General features: G+C 51.0%; 1 protein-coding gene and 1 long non-coding RNA gene across 9 annotated transcripts in view; one reads left to right on the top strand and one right to left on the bottom strand.

Moving 5' to 3' along the window:
- Positions 1-10,960, bottom strand: part of Satb2 (SATB homeobox 2) — a 176,212-nt gene extending 165,252 nt beyond the window's left edge. For 2 of the 8 annotated variants that reach the window (XR_012908804.1, XM_075955934.1), the window contains exons 1-4: positions 10,723-10,959; positions 6,601-6,683; positions 3,471-3,661; positions 1,935-2,183 (exon numbers count right to left, since the gene is read on the bottom strand). Coding sequence is in view for 7 of the 8 variants with exons in the window: in XM_075955934.1 (XP_075812049.1) it covers positions 1,935-2,124 (190 nt within the window). In the remaining variant the exon portion in view is untranslated. Of the gene's footprint in view, positions 1-1,934; positions 2,184-3,470; positions 3,662-3,817; positions 3,912-6,600; positions 6,684-7,801; positions 8,640-8,705; positions 9,268-10,722 lie in introns of those variants that run through there. The other 6 variants (XM_075955940.1, XM_075955935.1, XM_075955937.1 and 3 more) reach the window with 6 other exon arrangements.
- Positions 3,284-17,723, top strand: LOC142839688 (uncharacterized). Its single transcript, XR_012908805.1, has 3 exons — positions 3,284-3,478; positions 3,828-4,134; positions 17,431-17,723. It is a non-coding gene; the product is annotated as an uncharacterized LOC142839688 (long non-coding RNA).
- The last annotated feature ends 7,326 nt before the right edge of the window (positions 17,724-25,049 follow it).

Here is a 25,049-nt window from a genome sequence, read left to right as displayed (position 1 = left end):
TACACAAAGACACCATATACACGCTTACTATTAAGTACTGCAAACAGTGTTTATTGCAGTAAATGTCATCTCACTTCCAGCTTGAGAGGCCTCTAATAGGATCCTCACTGTTTCTAAATAAAATGGAGCCTCCAAGATGGTGACCAGAGATGTCGATTGAAATAAATCTACTATTCTTCATAAAGGCAGTAAATTTTAGTGTCTATCAAATTTAGAGCCCGTAGACAAATTCAAGTATAATTTCAGAAAATTTGCAAAAGGACTACCATTCCACACTAAAGGTGCCCTGGTCAGCAGACAAAAGCAGTTCCTCCCACAGTGTCCAATAGGACACGAAGGAAACATCGCAGAAGGGCAGCACATTCCAAACTGTGGAGGGACCTCAGAGAGCTCAGAGTGGGCAGTGAAGTAACAGACACAGAAATGGTAGGTCTAAGATTTTTCTTACAGAAAAAGTGACTTTCAGAATACACTTTCTCCGAGGATTTCCAAAGCTGTTTTCACCAGACATTAGCAGCACAGACAGCAGCCCAAGCTTGGTTCCTACCATATCTGTGATGTGCACATAAGTACATATACATCCAGCAAGGCTAAAGTCATTGCTCCCTTCTTAGGACAAGGCACTCAGAAACCCCACTCTCTCTCTCTCTCTTCCTTCCCTTCTTCCTTCCTTTTTTTCGTCAAATTGAAAGCATATTTTCATATCTCTAGATAGACTATACAGAAACCAAATCATGTTGTCAAAACTTTAAAAATTGAGAGGAAGACTCCTTCTCAAGAGAAATGGCCCATTCAAAGATTTAAGGCGAGCCATCCTTAACGTCTACCACAAAGAAAAATAGTAAATAATTAAAAACAGACAAGTGTCATCTTATTACGTGCATGGAGATGTTTCAAGCTAAGTGTCTACTCCAAAATTCTATGTACGCCGCAGACACAGGGGTGGGACCTTATCACCAAACTTTACCATAAAGTTGTATCATTTTATGCTGGTCAACATAAAGAATTACATTAAACATGTTGCTGCTGAAAATGTCTAGGGTGAAGGGGAATCTCGGGCATGATAAAATTAAAGGAATGATTTATCCCAAACAAAAAAGTCTGAATGGCATGTAAAATTGTACATTTCCTATTTAACAGACAGCTAGTGGACAGGCTTGCAACCCAGAAAATAGTTTAGTGCTCAAATCTTTCTCTGATCTAGTTTTCTGAGATTCCTCACTAACCAGTTTTAAAGAAAGTATTTGCAGAAGTAATGAAAACATCAAAAGATTATCTTTAAGTAATATTTAAATCTTGGGTAGGGAAGCAGCAGGCAGCAAATGAAGCTGGTTGCTATTTTTCGACCAATTCTCTAAATCCTAACAAAGTTAAAAAAAAAAAAAAAGCCCGGGTCTCAACTCTGCAGGCAACTTTAGCATCAAATCCGCTAAGAAGAACATAATGGATTCACGGTGATTCTTCCTTTTTCACAGAACTTATTCGTCCCTCAGCCCTGTCCTGGCTACAGGGAAAAAAAAAAAAAAAAAAAAAAAAAAAAAAAACCATTGCCCCTGTTCTAGCCTGATCCTCCCTCTCTGCCCCACTAAAATCAAGGCTTAGAAGCTCCAGCCCTAGAACCATTCCGAGGCAAGGCAAAGGAGTTAAACACGCAAGAGCTCTCTAGGAAAATCTAGAAACAGTTAGCTGGCTGTGACACAGACCTGCCAACACCTCGGCACACGGTGGCAAAGTGCCCAAAAAATGCCACCCTCTGGGTAAACCACTTTCTTCTTATAACTCGAGATGAAGCTACTACCAGTTGCAAGACAGGCGAGCAGGGCATTATTTGGCAACCTGGATTTGACTTCCTGTAATCCTACACTGAAAGAGCGCCTAATCAACCTGAACCCTGACACCCAGACCATTATCACTGGGCCTCTGGCTGCGCGCACCTCCCAGCTCCGGGCTGTTACCTCCCACGGCCTTGGCCACGGCGCCGTTGGGCCTCCCGCGGGCTCCCATGGGGCTGCCGTTCTGCTCCAGCCGGGCCACCTTCACCGGGGGAGGCCCCTTGACGTCGGGACTGCCGCTCCTTCGGTCGGGGCTGTCCCGCAGACACGGGCTCTCGCTCCGCCGCTCCATGCTGCTCCGATTTGGAGACAAAGTTCCCACCGGCAGGTCGCAATAAAATGCGCAGGGACCTAGGGAGGGGGCGGAGGGGAGGGAAGGGGGAGGGAAAAAAAAGAGGGAAAACCGCTCACACACGTGATAGACGATCAGGCCAGTGGCAGAGCGCTGCACCGCAGCCACACAAACTTCCTCCCACGCTTCATAAGGGTCCCGAAGGGTCCCAGGATAGCGGGTTCCAACCTTAACACTGGAGGCCCCAAAGCTGCCCAGGACTTGAGGTACTGAGACCTCAGGTCCCAAGAGTTAGTCCTCGGTGTCGTGGACAGAGTCGAAGGAGCTCACAGCACTTAGCAATGCTCCCCCATTCATAGCGGGCAGCGCCTCGTTAGCCCTTCTCTGATAGAGAGCCCCCCCCCGCCCTCTCCACAGGGTGGGGGTCAGGGTTTCGAAATGAGAGTACTTCAGAGCAAGAGGTCCCCACCCGACCTGGGAGGGAGCCAGGACAGACACGGATCCTTAAGCAAATTAATTGCTTGATAAATGTGCTATGAATAGCCAGGCAGGAGCCAAAGACTTGATCAACGGATCCATGGAATCCCCGCTTTTTACCTTTTAGATCAAGTACACGAGTACACTCGTGTACACACACGTACACACACACACACACACACACCTTTGTACAAAAAAAAATTAACTATAATTCCACGGGAACGAGCATCCCAAACACTTCGAGGTTTTTGGAGGCTCTCCTCCATCGCAAGATTACAATTATTATTATTACGGAGCATTCTTATCTTCATCTGTTCCCGAGTGCTTTTGTAAAAAGCAAATAAGCATAAAACATAAAAGAAAGAAATTTAGAATCTTGGGTGCAGGAGCAGCCCTCATTAACCCCAATTTCTAAATCTGGGAAGTTTTCCTCGGGGTCCTTAAGCAAGCGGGCAACGCTACACGCAGTTCCCCCGCACTCCTGAATTTTGGAGGAGTGACCCGGAAGAAGGGGAAAACACCTGATGAACCGGCGCCCGAAATGTCACTGACACCCGCTAGAGGAACCCCCGAATACACCTGGGGCGCTCGGAAGCCTCCAGGGAGCTTTGAACGCGGGAGAAGCCTAGTCGCCGCGGGTGGAAGAGACGAGGTGGGGGGTGACCGAGTGGGGAAAGGAAGGAGGCGAGAGAGGTAGGGAGTGCGCGGAGGGGTAGCGAGAGAGGCTTCCACCGCACCTCCCGGCTTCGCCTGGGAGCGTGAGAGCCAGAGCCGGAGCCTGGGGACAACCGGGGACAGCCGGGGAAGGGAGCGCGCCCCAGGCTTCCCGAACTCCGAGCCGCGCGGGAGCCCTCGCCCAGCGTACTTACTGCTCACGGTCTGTCTGAAACTTGGCTGGCTGGGGCTCTGTCCATGGAGCAAAAGTAGAGAATCCAGGGTGGAAAGTTTCTGGTGATCTGTAGGATTGTCCTAGTCTTCCTTCCTTTCTCTTTTCCTCCTTCCCCTTTCCTTTTCCTCTTCCCCGGGTCCTAGCGTTTAAGGTCCTGGGTCAGGGTGTCTTCTGTTCGGAGATGGTTGTTATGATGATGGGGGGTGGGGGGGGATGAGGGAGGAGGAGGAGAGGGGAAGGAGGACTCCTCCTAAGGGGCACCCGAGCGAGCGGGGGAGGGGACGGCGGGGGAGGGGGGAGAGAGGGGGCTGAATGAGCCTTTCACACCTTCGGGAAGGAGACCGGTTCTGGAGAGAAAGGGTTGAGGACTGGGAGGCTGCCGCGGGCTTGCCGGCTCCTACCCGCCGCTAGCTCCAGAGGAGGCGCGGCCGGAGCCGCGGTGACCGTGCCACCAAGAGCGGAGGAGGCGCGGAGACCCCGGACCGCGCTCCAGAGAAAACGCCGCGGCCGCCCAAGCTGTCACCTCCAACCTCTCCCCTCGCGGCCGCCTCTACCAGAAGCCAGAGCCGGACTCACTGACAAGCCGCAGAGAGAGACACACTGAGAGGGAGATGATTATTAGTTGCGTTGAGTCATCAGGCAAAGTGAGTCCTTTTGGGTTGTCCTCGGTTTCCGATTTCTCCCCCTCCCCCTTTCGGTCCCCAGATCTAGCGCCTTCAAAATAATAATTTGGGGTGGGGGTAGGGGAAGTCTCTGGGTTATTTCGGGATGGGAATGGGGGGGGACGGATCTAAACCCAAGCCAGACTGGTCCACCGCAATGAAGGAGGGGAGTGGGGGGCGGGGAGGAGGGCTGGGGAGGTTGCGGGGGGAGGGGGGCCCCGCCTGGCAGGAAATTAAACATCAATCAATCAATCGCTGTGAGCGCGGCGACCCAACGAGCCGGGCTGCGGAGGAGGCATAGGGATAGGCAAGGGGGTGGGAGGCAGGGAGAAAGGAGGAGGAAGGGAAGAGTCGGCGGTGGGAGCGGGGTGGCAAGGACCTCCTGCACCGGGCGACGAAGGACGGATGGCTGAGGACTGAGTGCGGCGCGAGGCGGTGGCCACGGCCGGCGGATGGGTGCGTCCGGGCGCTGACGAACGCCAGGGCCCAGGGTCTGGTCCTCCTCCTTGTGGCAAGTCCAGGGAGCAGCCGCCTCGCCCAGCCCCGAGGCGCACTCGTCCCGGCGCGCAGGCTGCGGCGACTAGGCGGGCGCTCGGTGTTGCGGCTCGCCGCAGAGGCGCAGACTGGCGCGCGGGAGGCGGCGGCGGCGGCGGCGGCGGCAGCCTCGTCTCCGGGGCTCTGCTAACTGCGCCGCCGAGTACTTTCGACTTTGGAGAGATAGGAGGGCGACCGCCTCCCCCACCCACCGCCTCCGCCCACCACCCACCGCCTCCGCCCCTCGGAGCAACTTTTCTCGGTGCGGGCGAGCTCCCCATCAGCTCCGTGCCGACCGGTCCGGCCCGCTGCGCTCCCGGCAGCGCGTGGGGAAGGCCGCTTGTCCCTCTCGGGTCGGACGCCGCCGCGGGTCCGAAACAATAGCCCGGGTGTCCCGAACGCCCGGAGCGAGCCACCGCCCGCCGGGCCGTGGGTGGCACCTGAGAGAGGGTCGCTTTCTCGCTCGCTCGCACGCACGCTCGCTCGCTCGGTGGGCGCAGGCGGGACGCATCCCTGCCACTCTCGCCACGCGGGCGACGTTGCTTGCGAGCAGCACAGCTTGGGCCGCCCGGGAGGCCGGGGACGCGGTGCCCGGCGAGGGCTGCGAGCCCTCGGGTTGCGGCATTGGGGTCTTGCAAAGACCACTGAGTGCGGGAGCGAGCGGAGCCGAGCCGCGGGGACCCAGTCCGTCCACCCCACGAGCGAGGCCACGCCGACGCGCCCCTAGCCGGTCCCTCAAGGGTTGAGGAGGCTGCAAACTTTTGCCGACTCCCGCGGCCCCGGCCTCCCAGCTCCCGCCGCGGGGCTCCTTTAAGGTGGCGCGAGCACGGTCCGCCTGGACCCGGCTCGCGGCCGCGCTTTTGTCTCGGCCGCCCGGCTGGGGCGCGGGCCTCCTTAAGAATAAGCACGTGGGCAGGGGCCGCGGCCCCGGCTTGGTGCCCGCAGCGTCGGGGCGCCCGTCACCGCGGGGACCTCCGGGGAGGGAAAAAGCAGTCGGTCCTCTCCGGCCATGGGACTCCGAGAGCCCCGGGAAGCGGCGGCGCCTCCCGGCCCTGCTGGGCACCCGGCTCCCTCCCGTTCCCCCAGGACCCCAAGGACTCCGCTACCACGGGTTGCCAGAGCCACTAGTCCCCCTTAAGAAGCGTCGGCTGTACGGCGGCGCCAGAGGGCCAAACTAAATTCTGTTTCGGGAAACGCGCTCGGGGCGAACCTCGAAATCCCGGCCTTGAGCTGGGCCGGTGGAGGTGGCTTCTGCGGGTCGAGCTGGAGCCCTAGGCGGCCGTCCAGTCGCTTTGTCACCTCCCTCCCCCCACCCCTAACATCCCCAAAGCCCCAAGGGCCCCAGGCTCAGGGCCAGCGAGGACTGAGGGCTTCTAAAAGCCAAAGGGTCCCCAAAACGAAACCTGTCCCTGGCCTAGATCTGGGTGCCCAGAACTCGGTGAGCCCTACTCCGAGGAGCCGCCCACCAACTTCAGCAGAAGCCCCAGGCGACTGGGCAGCTGAGCCAAGCAGAGAGAGGTCAGTAAGGTAGCAATACTCCGCGGAGCCACCGCAGTTTTAGGATGGCTTATTCTTCTCCCTGTTTTTTTCTCCCCCCCCCCAAATTCCGAGCCCCAACAACTAGCCCAGCCGAAGGGGCTAGAGAAAACTCGAAGCCCGTCAAAGCAAAATAGGTCGAGTAAATCAGCCCCGTGAAGGTAGCTAAAGGGGTTTTGGAAGCAAAGAAAGAAAGAAACTGTAAGTTTGATCGACAAGCTTAAAAAAAATAAAAATCTGTAATAGCATATCTAAATGAGAAAGGGGAGTTTCAAAAAGTTAACTATCACTGTCAAACTTAGCCCGTTTTTAAGATGAGGATTGTGTATATCTTATTTATATATTAACAACAATAAGTTCCCCCATTTCCTTTCTTACCTTGATGTTAGCACTGCAGAATCCACCTCCGGCCCAATGACCACGAACTAAGAAGAATTGATGATATTAGGACTTCAGTACTCCTGGAAAAAAATGCAAACCGTTTAGTGGGGATCTTTTTTGTCTGATTCGTCAGTATTATTATATCTGATGATGCGAATGGTTGGAACGGTTCTACCCCAAGTCATTAATGAGCTATTTTATAAAAACCACAGTCGGAAAAATCTTCCTTTGCGTTTTCCTAAGGATCGCTTCGCTAACCTCCCAGGCTCCTGTCAACAGCGTGATTATGGACTTCGGCTACTACACACTCTTATATGGCAGTATTGTTAATCAGTTAATATTTTATAAAGTGTAAATATTTTATTATGCTTTGAAAAGAACTATTGATTCTAAATTATTAAAAACCCCCTAGAAAGCCTTCTTAAATAAACTATACAATTAAGTACAATTAAATGTGCATTGTGGCTTAGGTTCGCCACCCTTTCAAACTCATCATTTCTCTTGTCTATTTTTGATAATGAAAAGAAGATCTGCCATTTGGAACAAAAAAATGTCTAAGTTATTTAGAATTACATTTCAAAAAATAAACAAGTTACATTTAATATACATAAAAACGTCCAATTCGATGTCATTACCAAAATTGAACTTTGGATGTTGGCAGACTTATTTTTAGTAGAGCATTTTTCAATTTTCAAATTTCATTTTTCAAATTTCGCAAAAGGAGAATTCTAGAAAGTTTTGCCAAGTGTGCCCAGTGTGAAGTTTCCCTTTAGTTTTGTCCCTAATAAAGGCCTTTTCTGTTTCAAGTTACACATGCTTTGCCCAGCCCAGCTTTGTTACTGACCCCATTTCAACTAATTATTTCAAACACTTCTAATTTCTACAATAAGATAGATTTTAAAGAACTCTTTGAAACCTTTTGTTACGATTTTCATTTTCAAAACTAAATAAATATGTTTGATGATGTTTAAAAAACGGTTTGGTTTCATTTTGTATTCCCCATGACAGTTTGGCTCCAAACATTTTTTGAAACAAATCACCCTTTTTAAAAATGGTATAAGTGCATTCGTCTTTTTAAATTAATAATCCAAAACTCCTGCTTGCTCCCCTACTCACACACCCGATTAGGAAACTGCCCCCCCCCTCAGAATTCGAAGTTGGGGGTGGGATATGTTTCTTTGGTTTGCTTCTGACCTACATTTTTTGAGGGGGATCCACAGAGACTTTCCTAGGGTGCTTCTAGCCCTAATTTTTCCCCTTATGTAGCCAAAGGTCTCCTCTTTCACAACCACTCCGTTGTTTTTATTTATCTATTTCTCTCAAGCAACAACAACAACAACAAAAAGCAATGGGACTTCCTAGGATCCGATTTAAGGCTCATGGTTTTTCTTTCGCGGCTGTTTTTCTTTCTTCCCAGGCCTAAGTCCTCTTAAGGCCTGCGCTTTTAATGACGGTGTTGCTTGATTCCTCTGAGGTTTTGGCTTGCCAGGCGTTCAGCCCAGGTCAACCTTCGGTGGTGTTCTGGCTGTGGGCCACCTAGGCCCGACTGCCCTGGTAGGACGCAGAGTGCCAAGCTCTCCGCACTTCGGCTTTCAGGCTGCGGGCATTTCCTCGGCCTCTCTGGTTCTCAAGTTTAGTCACCCAGGCAAAGAAGCCTTTCCAGAGGCAGACTACCTCTTCCAGAGCACTGAAAGTTTGGTCTGATTTTTTTCTTTCCACTCTAGGACACGCATTTAAACCTTCCTGGAAATGGCCACTTTAAGAAAGCCTTAGCTGGCGGGCCACGGCTTCTAGGAACCAAAAACAGGCCAAATGTTTCTCTAGTAGAGATGGGGTTTGGCGGGGGGATCGTTCATTTCTTTCTAAGGATGCCCATGTCATGTCTGAAGACAATTTCCGTCTCTGTCTGTCCGTGGAGAGTTAGGAGACCACAGCATTTAGATGTCAAATCCAGGGAGTCGAGTGTACAAGGGATCGAAGGCCGGGGTGCCGGGGAACCAGGATGAGCCCCGGAAAGAAGGCCAAGTCCACTAAGGGTGCCTTAAGCCCTTTCTCAGACTACCCTGGGGACTGCCCGGAGTGCAGGCCCGAGGGACACTTACTTCGTTATCACCCGGCTTCCTCGTTGGCATCAGAGATCAACCCGCGCCAGGCAAAGATAAAAAAGGACTCTCTAGGGGCCTAGAAGTGGGCGGTGCGGTGGGATTCTCCCAAGGACCTCAGAGGGACGCGCCACTGAGGCCTGGTCGGAGGTGAGACCGGCCGGAGGATGCCCCGCCTTGGGAAAGGGTGGTGGGACACTAGTCCTGGGAGCTGAGCTGCCAAAGTGTCTGGGAATTGGAGTTCAGGGCAACCCACTGCACCAAAGCGCAAAGGGACAGAGTCTCCAGGGTGGCTCGGTGAACTGTGGCTGGGAATCTCTTTGGCTTCCTGACACCTGAGGTCCTAGGAGACAGAGCTGAGCGTCTGGTGTGGGCTCTGCTTCCTAGAAGGTGGGTGTCAGAGTTTAGAGCTAGGAGAGTTCTTGGGCGAAGGTTTGATGTCAGGTTCGCGGTCACCGGATGGGTGGGAAGAGTCCTGGAAAGGCTGCAGCCACCTCTGGACGCTTTCCCTCCACGCCAGGGCTCCCGGGATCCGACGTTCTTTTTCAATGTCTTAAAGGGTGGTTTTTCCTTCCGCAGCGGCGCAACGAGCATACGACCGCCCCGCTAACGTAACCTCAGTGTAGAACTCTACCATAAATGATGAAAATTAACAAAGCAGGAGGAGGGAGAAAAGGCCAAAGGAACCGCCGCGGCCACTCGTCCCCATCTTGGGGCTACGCGCGGACTGCGCTATTTTCCTTGGGGAAACACCAACGGAGGCCGAGGAATCCCGGCCCAAAGCGGAGAACTAGAGGCCAAGGCTGGTTGTCAAGGGTCCCTCCACCTCCAAGACCGGGTCACAGCCAGGGGTCCCCGCCCAGAGTGAAGGCGGCGGCTCCCTACAGCGCCACCGCGTGGGCTGAGCAGCGCCGAGAATCCTCAGGTTGAAGAGGCGCGGAGCGGGTGCGGTCCCCGGGCTGGGGAACTATCAGACCACCCAACACCAAGATGCGACCGGCAAGCCAAACCTCCCTGCCTGCAGTTGCCCCCAACCTCTGGTAATGAAAACTACACCCAAATATAAAACCTCAAGGCATATCATTAAACCTTCCTTCCTTCCTTCCTATCTCCTGGCCAACCGACCAGCGCTATCCTTGGCCCAGGGCTGGAGAGCTCAGGCCTTTGGATGCCAGGCGATCCAGGACCGCGCAGTCGCCAGGGCACACTGAGACCCGGGCCCGGGCTAAGCTTGAGGCGCCCAGAAAAGCAGAGACAGCTAGCAGGCAGAGTCCAGGGCTCTTATTGGGACCACGGATAAGCCGCACAGTCTGTGTATCCTGTTAGGGGACCTGGAGAGCGTCCATGGTTAGGGCTTTCGCTTTCCCCAGGGTTGCACGATGTCCCCCAGACACCCACTTAGCCCTTTAAGGCTTGATTTCCGGACTAAAGTCCTCCTGGCTGAGACGCCACCGTCCTCCCCGGGACTCAGTTCTCTTCACCTTCCCTCCTGTGGTGAGAAGGGCAAGCCCGGCCGAGCTGGCCGGCATGTCACCTGGCACCTTTCTGAAGTTACAACAAGACGTAAGAGCCTCCATGAATTGCTTAGAGGACTTTGCTAGGAAGAGGTATTTTGTGGTTGCTGTTGTCTTCATAAATTCAATTCCCTACCCACCCGCTCAGTTACACACGTACACAAACACACACAGACGGTGGAACTGGCTATTCTGGCAATAGCTCACCCAGAAAGATGTAAATCCACCTAGAGCCCACCTCAATTATAACAGGAGCCTGCCCTGGACGCCGGAACCGGCGGGTGCCATGCCGGGCCAGATTCGGGTCTTTGGGACCAGTGGTGACCAGCGCCACCCAAGAGATAAGACCATTGCAGTCGGGAGGGTTGAATTGAGGCTCTCCATGACCACTTGGCCTGCTTTCCCACAGCCTCCACAGCGGTGGTGACTGATTCGTTTCTGAAGCCTGGTACCCGTGACCATCCGGCCTTGCCAAGCCTGGCACCCCTAGTCAAGTGGCTCACCTCAGCAATCTGCGCTTGCTTTCGCCCCTCTGGCCCCGTCCCTAGTGGGAAGTGGTAGGGTCAGCTCGGCGCCGACGTAGGCTGCTCACCTCCAGGAGCCAAGGAAGGTGCCCTAGGAGCAGCAGGTCCAGCCCCGGGCTGATTTAAATAACTAATAACCTCGGAGAAATTTTACGAGGGGGAACTTTTCCTGTTAGTATCAATAAAGCTTAGTAATTGGGCTTGTTGGTTACCTAAGCTCCTCTCTCTCTCTCTCTCTCTCTCTCTCTCTCTCTCTCTCTCTCTCTCTCTCTCTCCTCCCCGTTTTCAAAAAAAAAAAAAAAAAACAAGCGACTACGTTTGGTGTTAGTGGCTGTAAGTGTGGAAAAGTTGTTTGTTTTCAAAGTCCTCTGCATACAGAATAAACAGGATCGCGCGCGGCAGCGGAGCATTTTAAAAGGTGGACGGTTCTTGTTTAGGAAGAGAAAAATAGAAGAGAGGGAAGGAAGGGTCTTAAAGACTTTTCCATTTTATGTGATTGGGGGGGGGGACTGCACGCTTTCCCTTTTAACTAATTTTAACTGCATTCGGACTCGTAGGTTTTAGTGAGAACTTGGTTTTAGCCGAAATTCTATACCATTCCACAATTTAAATTTTTATTTTTACTTCTATTTTACGCATGTTTTCTCAAAAGTAGATATTTTCCGTCTGTGAATTGAACCTTGATTTTTTTTTAAAGTAGAGAAGATTTTTTTTCCATATACAAGAATTGCTTTTAGCCAGTTAAATAGTGTCTTTGGGGTTGTATCCACCTATACAAAAATCTTGGAAACTAAACACAATCTAAGAACGGTTTTCACCTACCATGTGGGTCTTGTTTGTTTTGTTTTTCTTCTTTTTCACGTGGAGGTTAAAAATGGATTTTTTAAAAAAAAAAACTTAGAAATGTGTTGTGTATAATTTACCTGAAGTTAAATTCTCCCTCAAGGACAGCAATAGTTACTGTCTACAGACGCCAGCCTAAGGAAATGAAGAGCCGTTTGGGCTTCGCGTTATTACTGGGCTCCGATACCAAAGAAGACAGAGAAAAGAAGTATTGTACAAGTTTTCCAGGGACAATGGGCTCACTCCTGAAATTACCAGAAGCATACCCAAACCTGTGCAAACGTATCTCCTGTATTTTCACTGTACTGGGGAAATTTTTCTTTTCCACGGTTAGCTAGGAAATTGACAGACTTTCTTGTTCCAGTGGTTTTAGGCTGGGAGACCTGAAGTCTGTGGAGGGTTGTCCCGGCCAGGTAACTTGCGGAGGACTTGCGGAGGTTATTCCGAGATAGACCCATCCCTTTTCAAGGTCCTGGCGGAAAAGGTACCCCGCTGACCATGGCAGATTCTACCCTCCTTACCCAAAGGCCAGCAACACCAACATGGGGGTTCTCGGCCCTTCTCACCCTTTTGAAGATTCCCCCAGCCACTGATGCTCAGCTCCAGCCAACACCAGCGCACCCTGAAGCTCTAGTGACCACGCACCTCTTCTCCTGGCTCTCAAAGAGGGTTACTGGCAAACACCTTGCCCTTCCACCCACCCTTCACCGGGCTCCTGCCAACAGACATCACCTTCCTTGGTCTTGTCTTCTCAGGCACCCACTACGGTGGGTGTGTCCAGGGCGCTCTCTGCGAGTTATCTTTGTTCTCCACAGTGGCCACGTTGAGGAAGGAGGTACCCCCTCAGTGTTGTGTGGATCTGAGGAAATGGCCGGTTAAGAAGAAAAGTTCAGGGCCCAGTCTGGCTAACCTGCCGCCTCAGTCTCTTCAACCTTCCTGCCTTCCCCCTGCTGGTTCTGAGCTCCGGACTTGCGTCCAGACTCATTGCAGAGGGAATCCTGGCTGCCCCTCAAAACTCCCTGCTATCCTGAGTTTTTGTTTCAGTTCATCTCTTTTCTGGGGATGTGGAAAATTCACTTTTGTTCTTTTTCTGGTTTTGCCTCATTTGTGTGTGTTTTTAAAAGCGCATCCCTCAAGCCCAGTCTCTGCCAGACCCTCTGCCATCTCCCCAAATTCTCTGTGCAAGAGCAAGAAGTGATTTGTCTGTTTACAGCAGGTTTAATTAAGACAGTTATGTGCCGTGAACTCTTAAGGCGCCAATCAATGCGCTTTGATTTAGAAAGTCAAATAGAATCACATCCTACACTTGCGGCGCCGCTGGCCGCCCAGGCTCTCAAAAACCTTGGCTGTCGTCCTGCGCCACTTCCCTGGACCTGGGCAGATTCCCTGTAGACAAGTTGCTCTTTGACTTCCAAGGAACCTCAAGTCAGGATTTCAGGCCAGATCGATGCCTTCCGGGTTAGGCGCGTAAAGGGCTGGATGCTCAGAGCGCTCCTGGTGGCTGTTGGCTAAGGAGCTGGTACCGGACTTCCGGGGGCCAGATGCGACTTTTTCAAATGTTGGATAGCTCTGCATCCCAAGGCCTTCGACCCGCCGCTTCTACCCCCCTCACCGGGTGCATCTTACTATCCTTAAGATATGCCTTCCCTCCTTTCAATTCTTAGGTCCTCCACTCCAGCCCTGAAAGGCTTTCTAGTATGTCCCCAGAAACTGGAATGCAACATTTTAGGGAGGCGGCCATGCAAGCACGTTCTCTGTCTTTCCTTTTCCACCCTGAAGTCTTCTGTTCTCCTCAAAAGGAAAGGTGAAGGTCAGGTGAAGAACTGGGCTAACTCTCCTCCCCCGCAAAGTTGTACCCAAGAGCCTGGGTGTGCAGTTGGACAGATATCGCTGTGAGCAGAGAACCTCCTCTGCTGTTCCCTCCCACCTACTCCAGCCTCCTGACCAACAACCTACTCCTTGTCACCTTGAAATTCCAGACCCATCCTTCGCAAAAATCACAGCTCGGCCCTTAGCTTCGGGGTAAGAGATGCCTGATTGCCAGCACTTTTTAAGTCTAGGAAGAGTATTTACCACCCTCTCCCCTAGCCCTGCTCCTGGAGGACTAGAGGAACCCGAAACATTGCGATTGTTTCCACAGGGCGGTTTATGGAAGAGAGAATCTGGGAAGGTTTGACCAAAAGCTGCAGGGAATTGCCCCTTTGACTGTTGCTGAAACCCGGGCAGGGTCCATTTTGGCAGGCTGAAGGCGTATCCCCTCCAGGGGTACACCAAGGCCTCTTCAAACCATGTTAGTTATTGGGGCAAAAAAGGCAAAAAACAAAAAAGGCTGGGGTTTTTGTCTTACCCACCCCCGACTTTATTCTATTTCTGTTTAAAACCAACCCTGGAACTAGAAAGCTGTTGCTACCAGAGTGGCCAATGAGTCTCCTTCCTGCGACTCGTCTTACAAGCACAGTAGGGTTAGCCATGGGAGAGCCAGGTGGCAGGGCCTTTACTTTGAGACCCAGACACCTGGCGACTGTGTACTTCACGCTTAGGGACTGGAAGTGAAGGGGCCTGTCATGTCTGGTGCAGTCTTCACCCTGGGCACCTACCCTAGCTGAGGCTGCTAGGGAGAGCGCTCTGTGACTGGATATAAGAACGAACTCCTTGGTGCTAGCTCTAAGAAGCAAATCTTAGTTAATTGGACTGTGGGCAGATGCTGGCGAGCGCCTCCCCCCCCCCGCCCCGCCCCCAAGGCCCGCCTCTGGGCAGGATTGAGGTGGTGGGGCAGCCCAGCAAACCCCCGCCCTTCGGGCCCAGCTCCGGCCCTGGCAATCTCTGCACTTCGTCATCGCGCCCGAGTATTTGACATTCGCAATTATCTGCAAATACCCTGATCGGTTTGTATATGAAACACTTTTTTTCTTGCCTTAAGGTTGGAATCTGGTAAATTTCAGACAAGTGGTTGCGGGGGAGGGGTGACCTTAGAGACCAAGGGGACCCAGCCGGTGAGCGCGGTTCGGCTGAGGTGGGCGTCAGGAACGGACAGGTTTGTGTGACTGCCATGAGTCCCTCAGCATCGCCGCTAATAAAGGCCTATCCAAGACTAGAAAGGGCCCAGGCCAGAAACCTTGACTCTGTTTTTGAAAGAACATCCCAATCTCCAGAAGGAGCGAGGCTGCAGTGGCCAGGGTGATCCTGCCACGAAACAACCTCCGGAGTTCTTCATCTTGAGACCCGAAAAGGGCACTGCTAAACCTGATAGTCATCATCAAGTGTCACTCACCAGTGTCGGATCCCGTGACCGAATTTACGTGCTCCAAGAGCCATCCCAGAGAGCCCTGCGCTTGGAGTTCTCGCTCTGACCTGGCCCGTCCTGGGGGAAGTAAGCCATGCCCTAGTTTCTGAGAGTCGGATGCCCCTCTGACTCGCCTCTTGTTTCCCCGATCCCCAAGGGTCCTAAATCCAGAAGAGGTAGCCTCTAGATCGCTCCGCTCATCGCTCGCTCATCGCTCCTATGTCTTGCTTTCGGGGGGCTACCTGTCCACAACAGGGAGGGAGAAGGGGGATAAAAGAGGGGGATAGAGAGGGATAGAGAGGGGAGGGAGAGGAGAGAGACTGGTAGTGTGGTCGCTCAGGCCTAAAGAGCCAGGTGACTAATCTGACGTTCCAACTCAGAAACCCGTTCCTGGACTGTGTCAGAATCCTAGGGCTTTGAACCCAGGGATGGAGAGACCAAACTGTCTCCAGCGCCCCACATAGCTGACCCTGACCACTGCTGCCAGACAGGGCATCTTGTTCGCCACTAAGAAGATCTCCTCAGCGCCCCCGCACATCAGCACCGTGTAAAAACCCTTTACAAAAGCCCTTCCCCGTGCTGTTATTTCGGCTCCCCTTCCGATGACCGGAGAGTTAGTCCCCTCTCGCACCTATTACCCTGTTCCCACCAAGTTTGTGGAGTCGTTTGCTTAGAGAAAGGTGTGTTTGGTTGGGGGGGCGGGCGGGCAGCCCTGACAGGGACAGGAGGGGCGGGAAGTTTAGGAAGACCCTCTCTAACTCCCAAATGCACACTGTGACTCCCCCTTCTTTGCTAGAGAGACCTTTAAACCTGGCCTGCACCCCACCGTCTGCCCCGGGAAACCTGAAGTGAGGCTGTATGGGCACCACGGAGTCTCCACGTTTGGGGCTCACCCTCTTACCGTCGTAAAGTGTGGGTGGCTGGAAATGGCCTTCGCAAGTTTTCGGTGGCGCTCTTGACCCACAGTCACCTATATGGGGAAAGGCTAAGTGGCAACTTAATTCGCGGGTCGCCGGAAAGCAGCTAGCGACACCCAGCCCTTCCTCCTTTGGAGTCTGATCCCTGGTTTGAGCCCCAGCCTCACCATCAGGTCCTCTAGCTAGGCCCTGCCTCTGCGGAGGGCATCTTGGGGGTCTTGAGCCTCAGCAGGGTCGGGAGAGAACAGGTGAGACTCGCTGCGAGCTGTGTGGGGGGGGGGGGGTGAAGAACTGCCCTGGCCTACGCCGGAAGCGAGTGCAGGATACTCAGAGTTGCAACAAACCTTTACTCTGTATTTTCCACCACCTCATGTTGTAAGGCGTGTGACAGCCATAGTCTGTTAGCGCATTCCCCAGAAAATGCCCCATGAGCTGGGTTAGCTTGCTTATTTGACTAACTCGGCGGTCTGCTCCCCATTCACTCTGAGTCCCCGGGCAGCTCGCCCTTGGGCACGCCTGATGACTGCTTTGACCCAGCAGAGCGCGCCCTACACTAACCTGAATTCAGAGCTAACCTTTGCGGGAGCTCTGGCACTGAGGCACCCCTAAATGAGCTGGCGCCCCGGCCTCTTGCTAACATCCTTCTTTGAAACTAATCAGAACCCTAGTTTTTCGCCCTAAATGACTTGGTTTTGGAGAAGGGAGAAGGGAGAGAAGTGCCTAAGACCAGGGACAGGGACAGGGGCTCGGGCCTCTTCAGCTCACTTGGCACCTTGGCTTCCAGGGTCTCAGTTAAAAGGATGTAGAAGCCCCGGACCAAGCCCAGGTCCCCGCAGGGGCATCAGAATTGAGATGATTCCAAGCAGGGAAAAGGGGCTCTATATAACAGGCAAATCGGCTCTTTGTAGTGTGGCCCAGACTTTGTGACAACTTAAGAAAAGCCTCCTCCGAACTCCTGTGGCAGGGAGACACCTCCCTATAGACCTCGGTCAGCACCCAGGATCTTTCTTAGGCCTAGCCACGTTCCCAAGGGTTCCACGTCCAGCCTCTGCGGCCCTAACACTAGGGCGAGCGGTGGACACTGATTAGCACGGTTTACAGAGCCGGTGCTTCTCGTGTTATTTGCAGCTAATTGCTTGTGCTGGGAAATGCTGCTTGCCCGGAGGCCCGGTCCTTCTGGGGGGAGGGGGGGCGCACAAGCGGACCGCAGTTTCTAAGCTCACCCTCGAAGCCAAGGTGCTAAGCAGGCCACTGTGTCTTCTGGGTCCCTGCAGTTGTGTCTACTAGGTCCCGGCCTAGAGTCACCCGGCTTGCCAGAGTCTACCTGGCACACCTTTTGCTGGTAGCTTCCTCATTTGGCTTTCGGATACCTGAGCCTGGAGCAGAGAAGGGAACCCAGTGCCCAGATGGTTGTTCATTTCCGGTTGTTGCAGCGCAAAGACACAAAAGAAGCAGCATAGTTGAGCCTGAGCATGTTAGGGAATGGGGAGGTTGCTTATGTTCAGACGCAGATATATTGCATTTTTTTCCTGCACCCTGCACGTGCATGCGTACATACTGTCGCGGAGTCTTGGTGCCACAGATTTTAAGCCTTGTTTTAAATATTTTACGCCATCTCAATCCCTTTCCGTTCTATTCCTCAAGCTGTTTCCAGGAGCTTTATGTAACCTCGGTAGGAATCGGAGCGCCAAGATCTGCAGACTTCGCCTCAAGAATAGCAGCATCGGAGCCCCTCCCTGACCCCAAGGACTTCACGGAGGATTTGGAAGCTGTCAAGGTGTGGCTACTGTTAAAGAGGAGCAATGGCGGGGACTAGGGGACTGGTCTAACGCTAAGCACTATGATGAAATCCACTTTTCTGTATGCTAACTAAACGTTTGAATAAAGGAAGAAAGCACAAATCCAGGACCAAGTGCAAAACAATAAACTGTAAATCCCCTGTGCCCAGTGTGGATTCCCTGGTCAGTTCTCTCTCTCTCTCTCTCTCTCTCTCTCTCTCTCTCTCTCTCTCTCTCTCACACACACACACACACACACACACACACACACACACACACACAACTAGCCTCTTTTCCGAACACCAATCTGTCCTCCCAGGAGAATGCACCAGCCACAGCAGGGGAGGTGTTCTCCTAACCACAGCATCCAAGCCACTTCGCAGAGGATGCAAAAGCAGAGATTTTCACACTGGGGGAATCAAGCCTAAGGATCATCTGGTCTACCCACCACAGAGGGACTACAAAGAGCCAATCTCCAGGAAGAGCCCAGCCTGGAGCTCCTCTCCATAGCCCTGAGTCTAACAGGGCTGTGGAGGCCGGGTGCCTTATCCCTACAGGATAATTTAGGTTCCACATAGTTTCATAAGGCATACTATTTAATGCTATCATTTATATTTTTTATCTGACACTTGTATCATCATTGTACTAAATCCTATAAATAAAAGGTAAGTGACATTGTCACCCTCCCTAGTTCCCTTCTTCTTATTTTTTTTGTGATGCCAACACAAATGCTATTATTGATGATTTCTCTCCATCATTCTTATTTGTATTCCTGTTCATGAAGGCAGAGACACATTAGGAATGGAAACGTCTGTGTCTTTTTCCGTAACCAATGTCTGATCTTTAGCAAATGGGGCTGTGATGTCATTGAAATGGATATCGGACAAGGTACCCATTGATTTATTGACTCCCCTTCTTCAAAGTCCGCAGAGAACTGAGGAGGAGGAGGAGGAGGATGAGGAGGAGGAGGAGGAGAAGGAGGAGGAAAAAGCACAGGTTGGCTGAGAGAGGCAATACTCTCTGTATCCCACACAAATTGTTGACACACTCAACAAGGCGGAAGTATTGTTTGCTGAGCTTCATAAAGGGATGCCATTGAAACCATTCAGCGCATCCACCTGCCTGTCCCCAGCCCAGTCATTTCACTTGTCCATCAAATCTCAACCTTTTAGATGTCAGAGCCTGCTAGGTTTCCAGTCGGAATGCAAGGCTAGAGGCAGGAGGCTAAGAGGAGGCTCACAGGGAGGAGGATGGGAGGCACTTCCTTTGTTGTTTCCTGACATGCAAGCCCATGCATGCTGCTGGGGACTCCAGAAGCTGCCTGGTAGCCCTGAGTAACCTGAATGCGAGGCTGATCTCAAAAGGGCTTCCTGTGGTCCAAAGGCTATGGGACTTCTCAGAGGGGACAGAAAAACTTCCGGCAATCTATACCTGTCATTGTTCCAGGCATGGCAGTAAAGAAACAACTCCAGTTCCTGGGGATCTGACACCCTCTTCTGGGCACCCACAAACATATAGTGTACACTCACACAGATACACACATATAACACACACACTCACACAGATATACACACAAACATACACACACACTCACACAGATATACACACACAGATATACACACACACTCACACAGATATACACACATACACCACATACACACACACCACACACTTACCACACACACACCACACACACAGATATATGCACACACCACACACACACACACAGATATACACACACCACACACACACAGATATACACACACCACACACACACAGATATACACACACCACACACACAGATATACACACACCATACACACACAGATATACACACACCACACACACACACAGATATACACATACACCACACACACACACACACACACACACAAATATTGAGTGCTGCCAAAAGGACCTCGGCCTTGGAACCCTCTCCTGGAACATAGCTGAAAATAAATCCCTATCTATTTATCTGTGTGTAAGACATAATAATCATTAACCTAATGACTCCCCCTCCCGTATTTAAATGAGGAATTAAACATTAACTCTACCATAGTTAGCAGGGTGTCATGGAGATAGGCATAGATCCACAGAAATCTGGGCTTAATAGGTGGAACTTCTTAGCATACAGTTCCTAAAGTATGGCATTCTATTGTCATGGGGTAGAGAATAAAAGGCTTAGGCTGCCCTCTTGTTTCTGCTTCTGCTGAGGGACGGGGTGTCCTATTGCCTGGGGTGTCTCTGAGAAATAGCTCCCTGACCGCTCTGTACTAAACTTGCACACTGTCCAATAAGACAAAAGAAATGAAGCAATGCCATTTCCCCTGTCTGGTTTTATAAAAGACAGAAGCTACACCTCACAGCCTGGGTTGTAGTCCCCAAAGGTCTGATTTACAAAGACTCACTCTGCCCTCACTGTGGTGAGATCGATTCCTGCCTGAGGTCTTTGGCCACTCTGAGGACACCCCAGGACAGGGGCAGGCCTAGGGAAGAGGGAGGGAGACCTTCTTCCTCAGGGCAAGACCGAAAACAGAAACCAAGAGGATCCACAGGCACACAACTCCAGGCCGGGCTGCCTCAAAGGTCCAGCTCCAGGTTTCAGCTGGGGCAGAAGTGGCCGTAGTGACAGCGAAAGATGGTTTTGCTTCTCTCCTTGTTTCCTTCTTTTCTGACCAGTCCTGAGTCTACCCTCTGAATTGGGTCTTGATCCACTGGGCCCACCGCTGCCTTTGATGGAAAGGCAGCTTATTCAGTGGGACACCTGATGGGGGGCACCCGACTCACCCCTCTGTCTGGCTTTCTTTTTGGTTCACCCTTGTGTCCTCTGTGAGCTCTGCCTAGGTATTTCCATCACTTTAAAATACTCAGACAATCAAAACACGATGACCTGGCCTTGCGTTGGCTCTGACAAACCTAACACAAATCAATGGCTTTCTCCCAATCAATACTCCTGAGCAGCCTCAGAGAAGACTTCAACTTGAAGCCCACGCACTTGAGGTGATTTAAGCTGCAATGAAATCACCCTGGAGTCTGAGGCAGGCAACAACTCTTGCTCTTGTTCTCTCTACCTCAGAGTGCGTTTTTTTTTTTTTTGTGGATATTGTCCAAAAGGGAAGTAGGTGGTTCCTACTGGCAGTCTTCACACTGAGTTCAAAGGGGCTCAGGTTGCTGGTGACATCAGGGCCTTGGATGTGGGGTCACCAATCTGCTCCTAGGCAGCAAACCCTGGGCTACCGTCCACTTGCCTTATTGCTCAGCTGCTTTCTGCCTTAAGGAGTCCTGAGAGGGCGGTAACAAACAGCCCCTAATGGCACTGAGTATCTTGCTTGTTCTATCTCATGGAGTCCTCACAAGGATACTATAAGGAAAGTTCTGTCTTCTCCACTTCGCTTTCAAAAGTGAGTTCAGAGAGGTCGATAATTAACACAATAACAGTGTGAACAGGGAATGGGACTTAATCAGTATGAGAGCCGCCTGCTCTTTCTCTCTGTCAGGGTCTGTCACCAGTTTAGCAAGGACAGCCAATAGATGGTTAGGCACCGCTTAGTGATGGTGACATGCTGCTGCGAGCCAGGGAGTAACTCAAGCACATTAGAAAACAAAATGCAACATCCCTCTCTAGTTTACATCGAGTGCAACTATCAGGGGACCCTATCCTGCTTGACCACACAGACAACAGACAAAAATTAAATAAACAGAAGAGAGAGTAAGTAGATATTTTAAATCCTGTGTGCAAGGGCACAGTTCATGTTTTGCAACGTCCATTGTCAAAGAGCTGCATCCATGAAGGGAGACTTTCCAGCAGGTGAGGAGGGGCTGATCCTTGGAGACAGGAGGGCACCCCCAGTGCTGGTGAAAATGAGGCAGATGAACAGAGCCTCACAGCCACGGAGGAGGGAGTCTGGGGAAGACAGAGAAGCTTACAGCCTCCTAAGGATGCCAGCTCAACCCAGCAGAGCAGGTACTTGTGACAGGTGACACGTTCAGAGAGAGCTGCTGACTGGCACACTAAGGCACGCTGATATTTTCCAAGGCCACCCCGCCAACTTGCTGTGGACACCTCAGGCCTCCGTAGCCCTGGAGTTCATGACCCTCATGCCTGTGGACGCCTTCTATAAATATCCGTAGGAGAGAAGACACACACTAACTCAGCTGTAGATGTTGTGAATGAAGGGCTCAAAACAAAACCAACAGGTGACCTATTACATGTTTAGAACCCTGCCAGAGGGCTTTCAGAGTTCTATGCTTGTCCTTGAAGAACTGGGAACTCACTGAGAAGACAAGAAGGCAAGGCAGACAGTTGGCAAAAGTTTATTTCCCAAAGTATAGGACAGAGACACGCCACCAAAATGACAGAGAAGCAGAAGAACTGAAAGGACCCGAGGTTATGAACTGACTTAATCTGGAAGGTGGCCGAGACTCGGTTAGACTTAGCTTGTTCCATTGATCTCTGTCTCACAGCCTTCGAATAGAATGGTCACAACAGGATCCGTGAGTGTGGCTTTTGCTGCACAAGCTTGGGGACCAGAGTCTGATCCTGGATCCCATGGTGGGGATGGAAATCTGATTCCCAAAAGTTATTTTCTGATCTCTACATACAAGTATGTGTGTATGCATGTGCACGCACACACACATATACATGTGTGCACTCGCGCACACACACACAAAGCTGAGTCCTGATAATGTCATTTACTGAATGATGTTTTTTATACACAAGCTTCTCAAAGCTATTATATTCCACGCAACACACCAACCTTCAACTGAAGAAACATTTTATTCCTCTATTACAGTCGAGAAAACAATTTTTTAAAGGAAAGATAAATAACTTATTAAATATCATAGAACGAATATTTGCGGGAGCTCCCATTTGAGTCAGATCTGATTCTGCAGCCAAGTTTTTGTTTTTATTTTCTCTTTTATGACACTGGGGTCATACCTGGAGTCTCATACACACATGCTCAGCAAGTATGCAGCTGCCGGTCACGTCACCAGCCCCTTTGTTTACCTTCCCCCAGTTTCTAAATACATACAGCATATATTACACACACACACACACACAAACACACACACACACACATATATATTACACACAGATATTGCCTTTGGGAGTTTTGTATAACATGTTTCGATCATTTTCATGCCCCTTATCTCCTCCCGGGTCCATCTCTCCTTCCAGACCTACCAAACTTTGTGTTCTCTCTTTCTTTCCTTTTTTTCACACTCATCGAGTCAAACTTACACTATCCATATATTATTCTTCTTCTTATATAATAATATCCATATACTATTATCCACTGGAGTTTGGCTGACTTAACAGGGGCTACACTCTTAGAGAAAACTGACTTTCCCTCCTCTGGCAGCTACCAATTGCGGATATCTCACGTTCAGCTCCTCCCCTCCACTCTGTGATTGGTTCTGTCTTGAGACTGCACGAGTCTGGTGCACACGATCACAACTGGTGAACACTCACACATGCAATTGCCTTGCAGTCTCCAAAACACACCATTTCTTTACCGCCATCTACCAGGTCTGGTTCACACACACTTTCCGCTCCCTCTTTGAGATGGGGTCTCACTAAGCTGCAGACACTGACCTTGAATTTACTCTCCCCCTCAGGTGAACTTCGAACCTGTGATCTTCCTGCTTCAGCCTCCTGAGATTAAGGCCCAGATGAACTAATATTCTTGACCATTGGGTTGGGCTGCTTTTTATTTCTTAAGTCAGTAAGTACCACTGATTTGACCGTTGACCACAGTCATTTCTGAATCCTGTTTTCCTTATAGGACTCTCTCCTGAGTCACCTGTAACTCCTTCGCTCTGATGGAAAATGGAATCTAAGTTGGGTTGTGCAATTGCTTGCTATGCGCTAGATGACAAGTAGCTGAACCTACTTCGCCATCATACGTGTGCCGGCGGACGTGGCGATCTCCAAACACAGGCAAGCGTGGCCAAGACCAGCTCCCGCTTCATGCTTCTCACTTATTCTTGGCCGACATCTGAAGACTAACAGCCTTAACTTAATCTGAAGGTAGAAACTTGCTTCAGATTCTCTAACGCTTCCAGACCACATCCCACTATCGCCTCCATCATCATCATCATCATCATCATCATCATCAACCATGATAGAAAACTCTCAAGACCCAACAGCGCCATTCTGTCCAGCTCAGACAGTCTTTGAACTTGATGGGTAGCTCAGGTTGCTCTGAATGTTGCAGCATCCTCCTGTCTCAGCTTCCCAGACTGCTGGGATTACAGCAGTGCCTCAGTTTGTATAACCATTCCTTTTTAAAAATTTATTTATTTAATACACATTTGCCTTCATATATGTCTGTAGGAGGGTATAGGCCCCCTGGATCTGGAGTTACAGACAGTTGTGAGCTGCCATGTAGGTGCTGGGAATTGAACTCTGGTCCTCTGGAAGAGCATCCAATACTCTTAACCACTGAGCCATCTCTCCAGCCCCTTGTATAACCATTCTTTTGCAAGGTTTCCTCCCCCACCAATGGCCCGTTTTTAAAAAGCTGAGAGCATTAGCTCTGCCTCACCCTGGAGTTGGCCCCCAGGATCCTCTGAGGGCCTGTGTCACTCAGAGCCTCCCAGGGCTCCCAGGGAGGCCCCTGAAGGAGTTCAGGAGAGACAAGGATTTCAAAGGCATTCCCACAGAATGGGAAGCAATGATCCAACTAGGGCCTTTCCCGGATTCCCAGATGGCATCTTTCCAAATATTGAAGTCTGTGACCCTTCCTTTCCTAATCTTTAAGGGGTCAGGCTTGCTCGAATTAGGGAAGCTGTAAGCCACTCACCAGCAGGTCCCATCTCTGCGCCCCTCTGTGTACAAGGAAAAGACACCAAAGACAAGCAGCCGACCTATCTAATCAGATTCCCCCCAACCCACGTCCAGTTCTGTCAGTTAAACAGCTTTCAAATGCTGGTCAAGGCAACCTTTTTTTTTTTCCTTTCAGTTTCTTAGCTATAACATATGGATGAAAAAAAAAATCTATACATGCCTCGCCCGCCTCGCAAGATGTTGTGACAATTAAAAGTGGCAATCTGTTGAAAAGGGCATGGAAAACTGTAAACTATTATGCAAAATGCGGTTATTCCTGAGCAACACCAGTGTTGGTGTCGATGTCCTGTCAGCCCAGGGAAACAATAAAACAAGCTCTTACGCGCAAAACGTATTGCCCCCCCCCAAAAAAATGCGTGTGCATGAGACACAATTTCAAGGAGCCCAGGCTGGTCTCAAACTCACTGCGTGGCCCAAGCTGGCCTTGAACTCCCGATCCTCCTGTCTTTCCCCCTCTGTCTTCCCCAAGTGCTTAGCACTACAGGCATCCTCCCATCACCACGCTGAGTTTGACATTTCTGTGCCGACAGAATAATAGAATTAGTGGCCCTCCTCTCCAGCTTACTGAAGCATCAGATTCACATCAAGCATCTTGTGAGTGTACAAAGTAGATTCCACACATGGGATCAGGAAGG

The sequence above is a fragment of the Microtus pennsylvanicus genome, chromosome 22, assembly GCF_037038515.1.
Source record: "Microtus pennsylvanicus isolate mMicPen1 chromosome 22, mMicPen1.hap1, whole genome shotgun sequence".
NCBI classification, from domain to species: domain Eukaryota; kingdom Metazoa; phylum Chordata; class Mammalia; order Rodentia; family Cricetidae; genus Microtus; species Microtus pennsylvanicus.
Note: the sequence above shows the minus strand (reverse complement) of the source record. Positions and strands in the feature narration are given on the sequence as shown.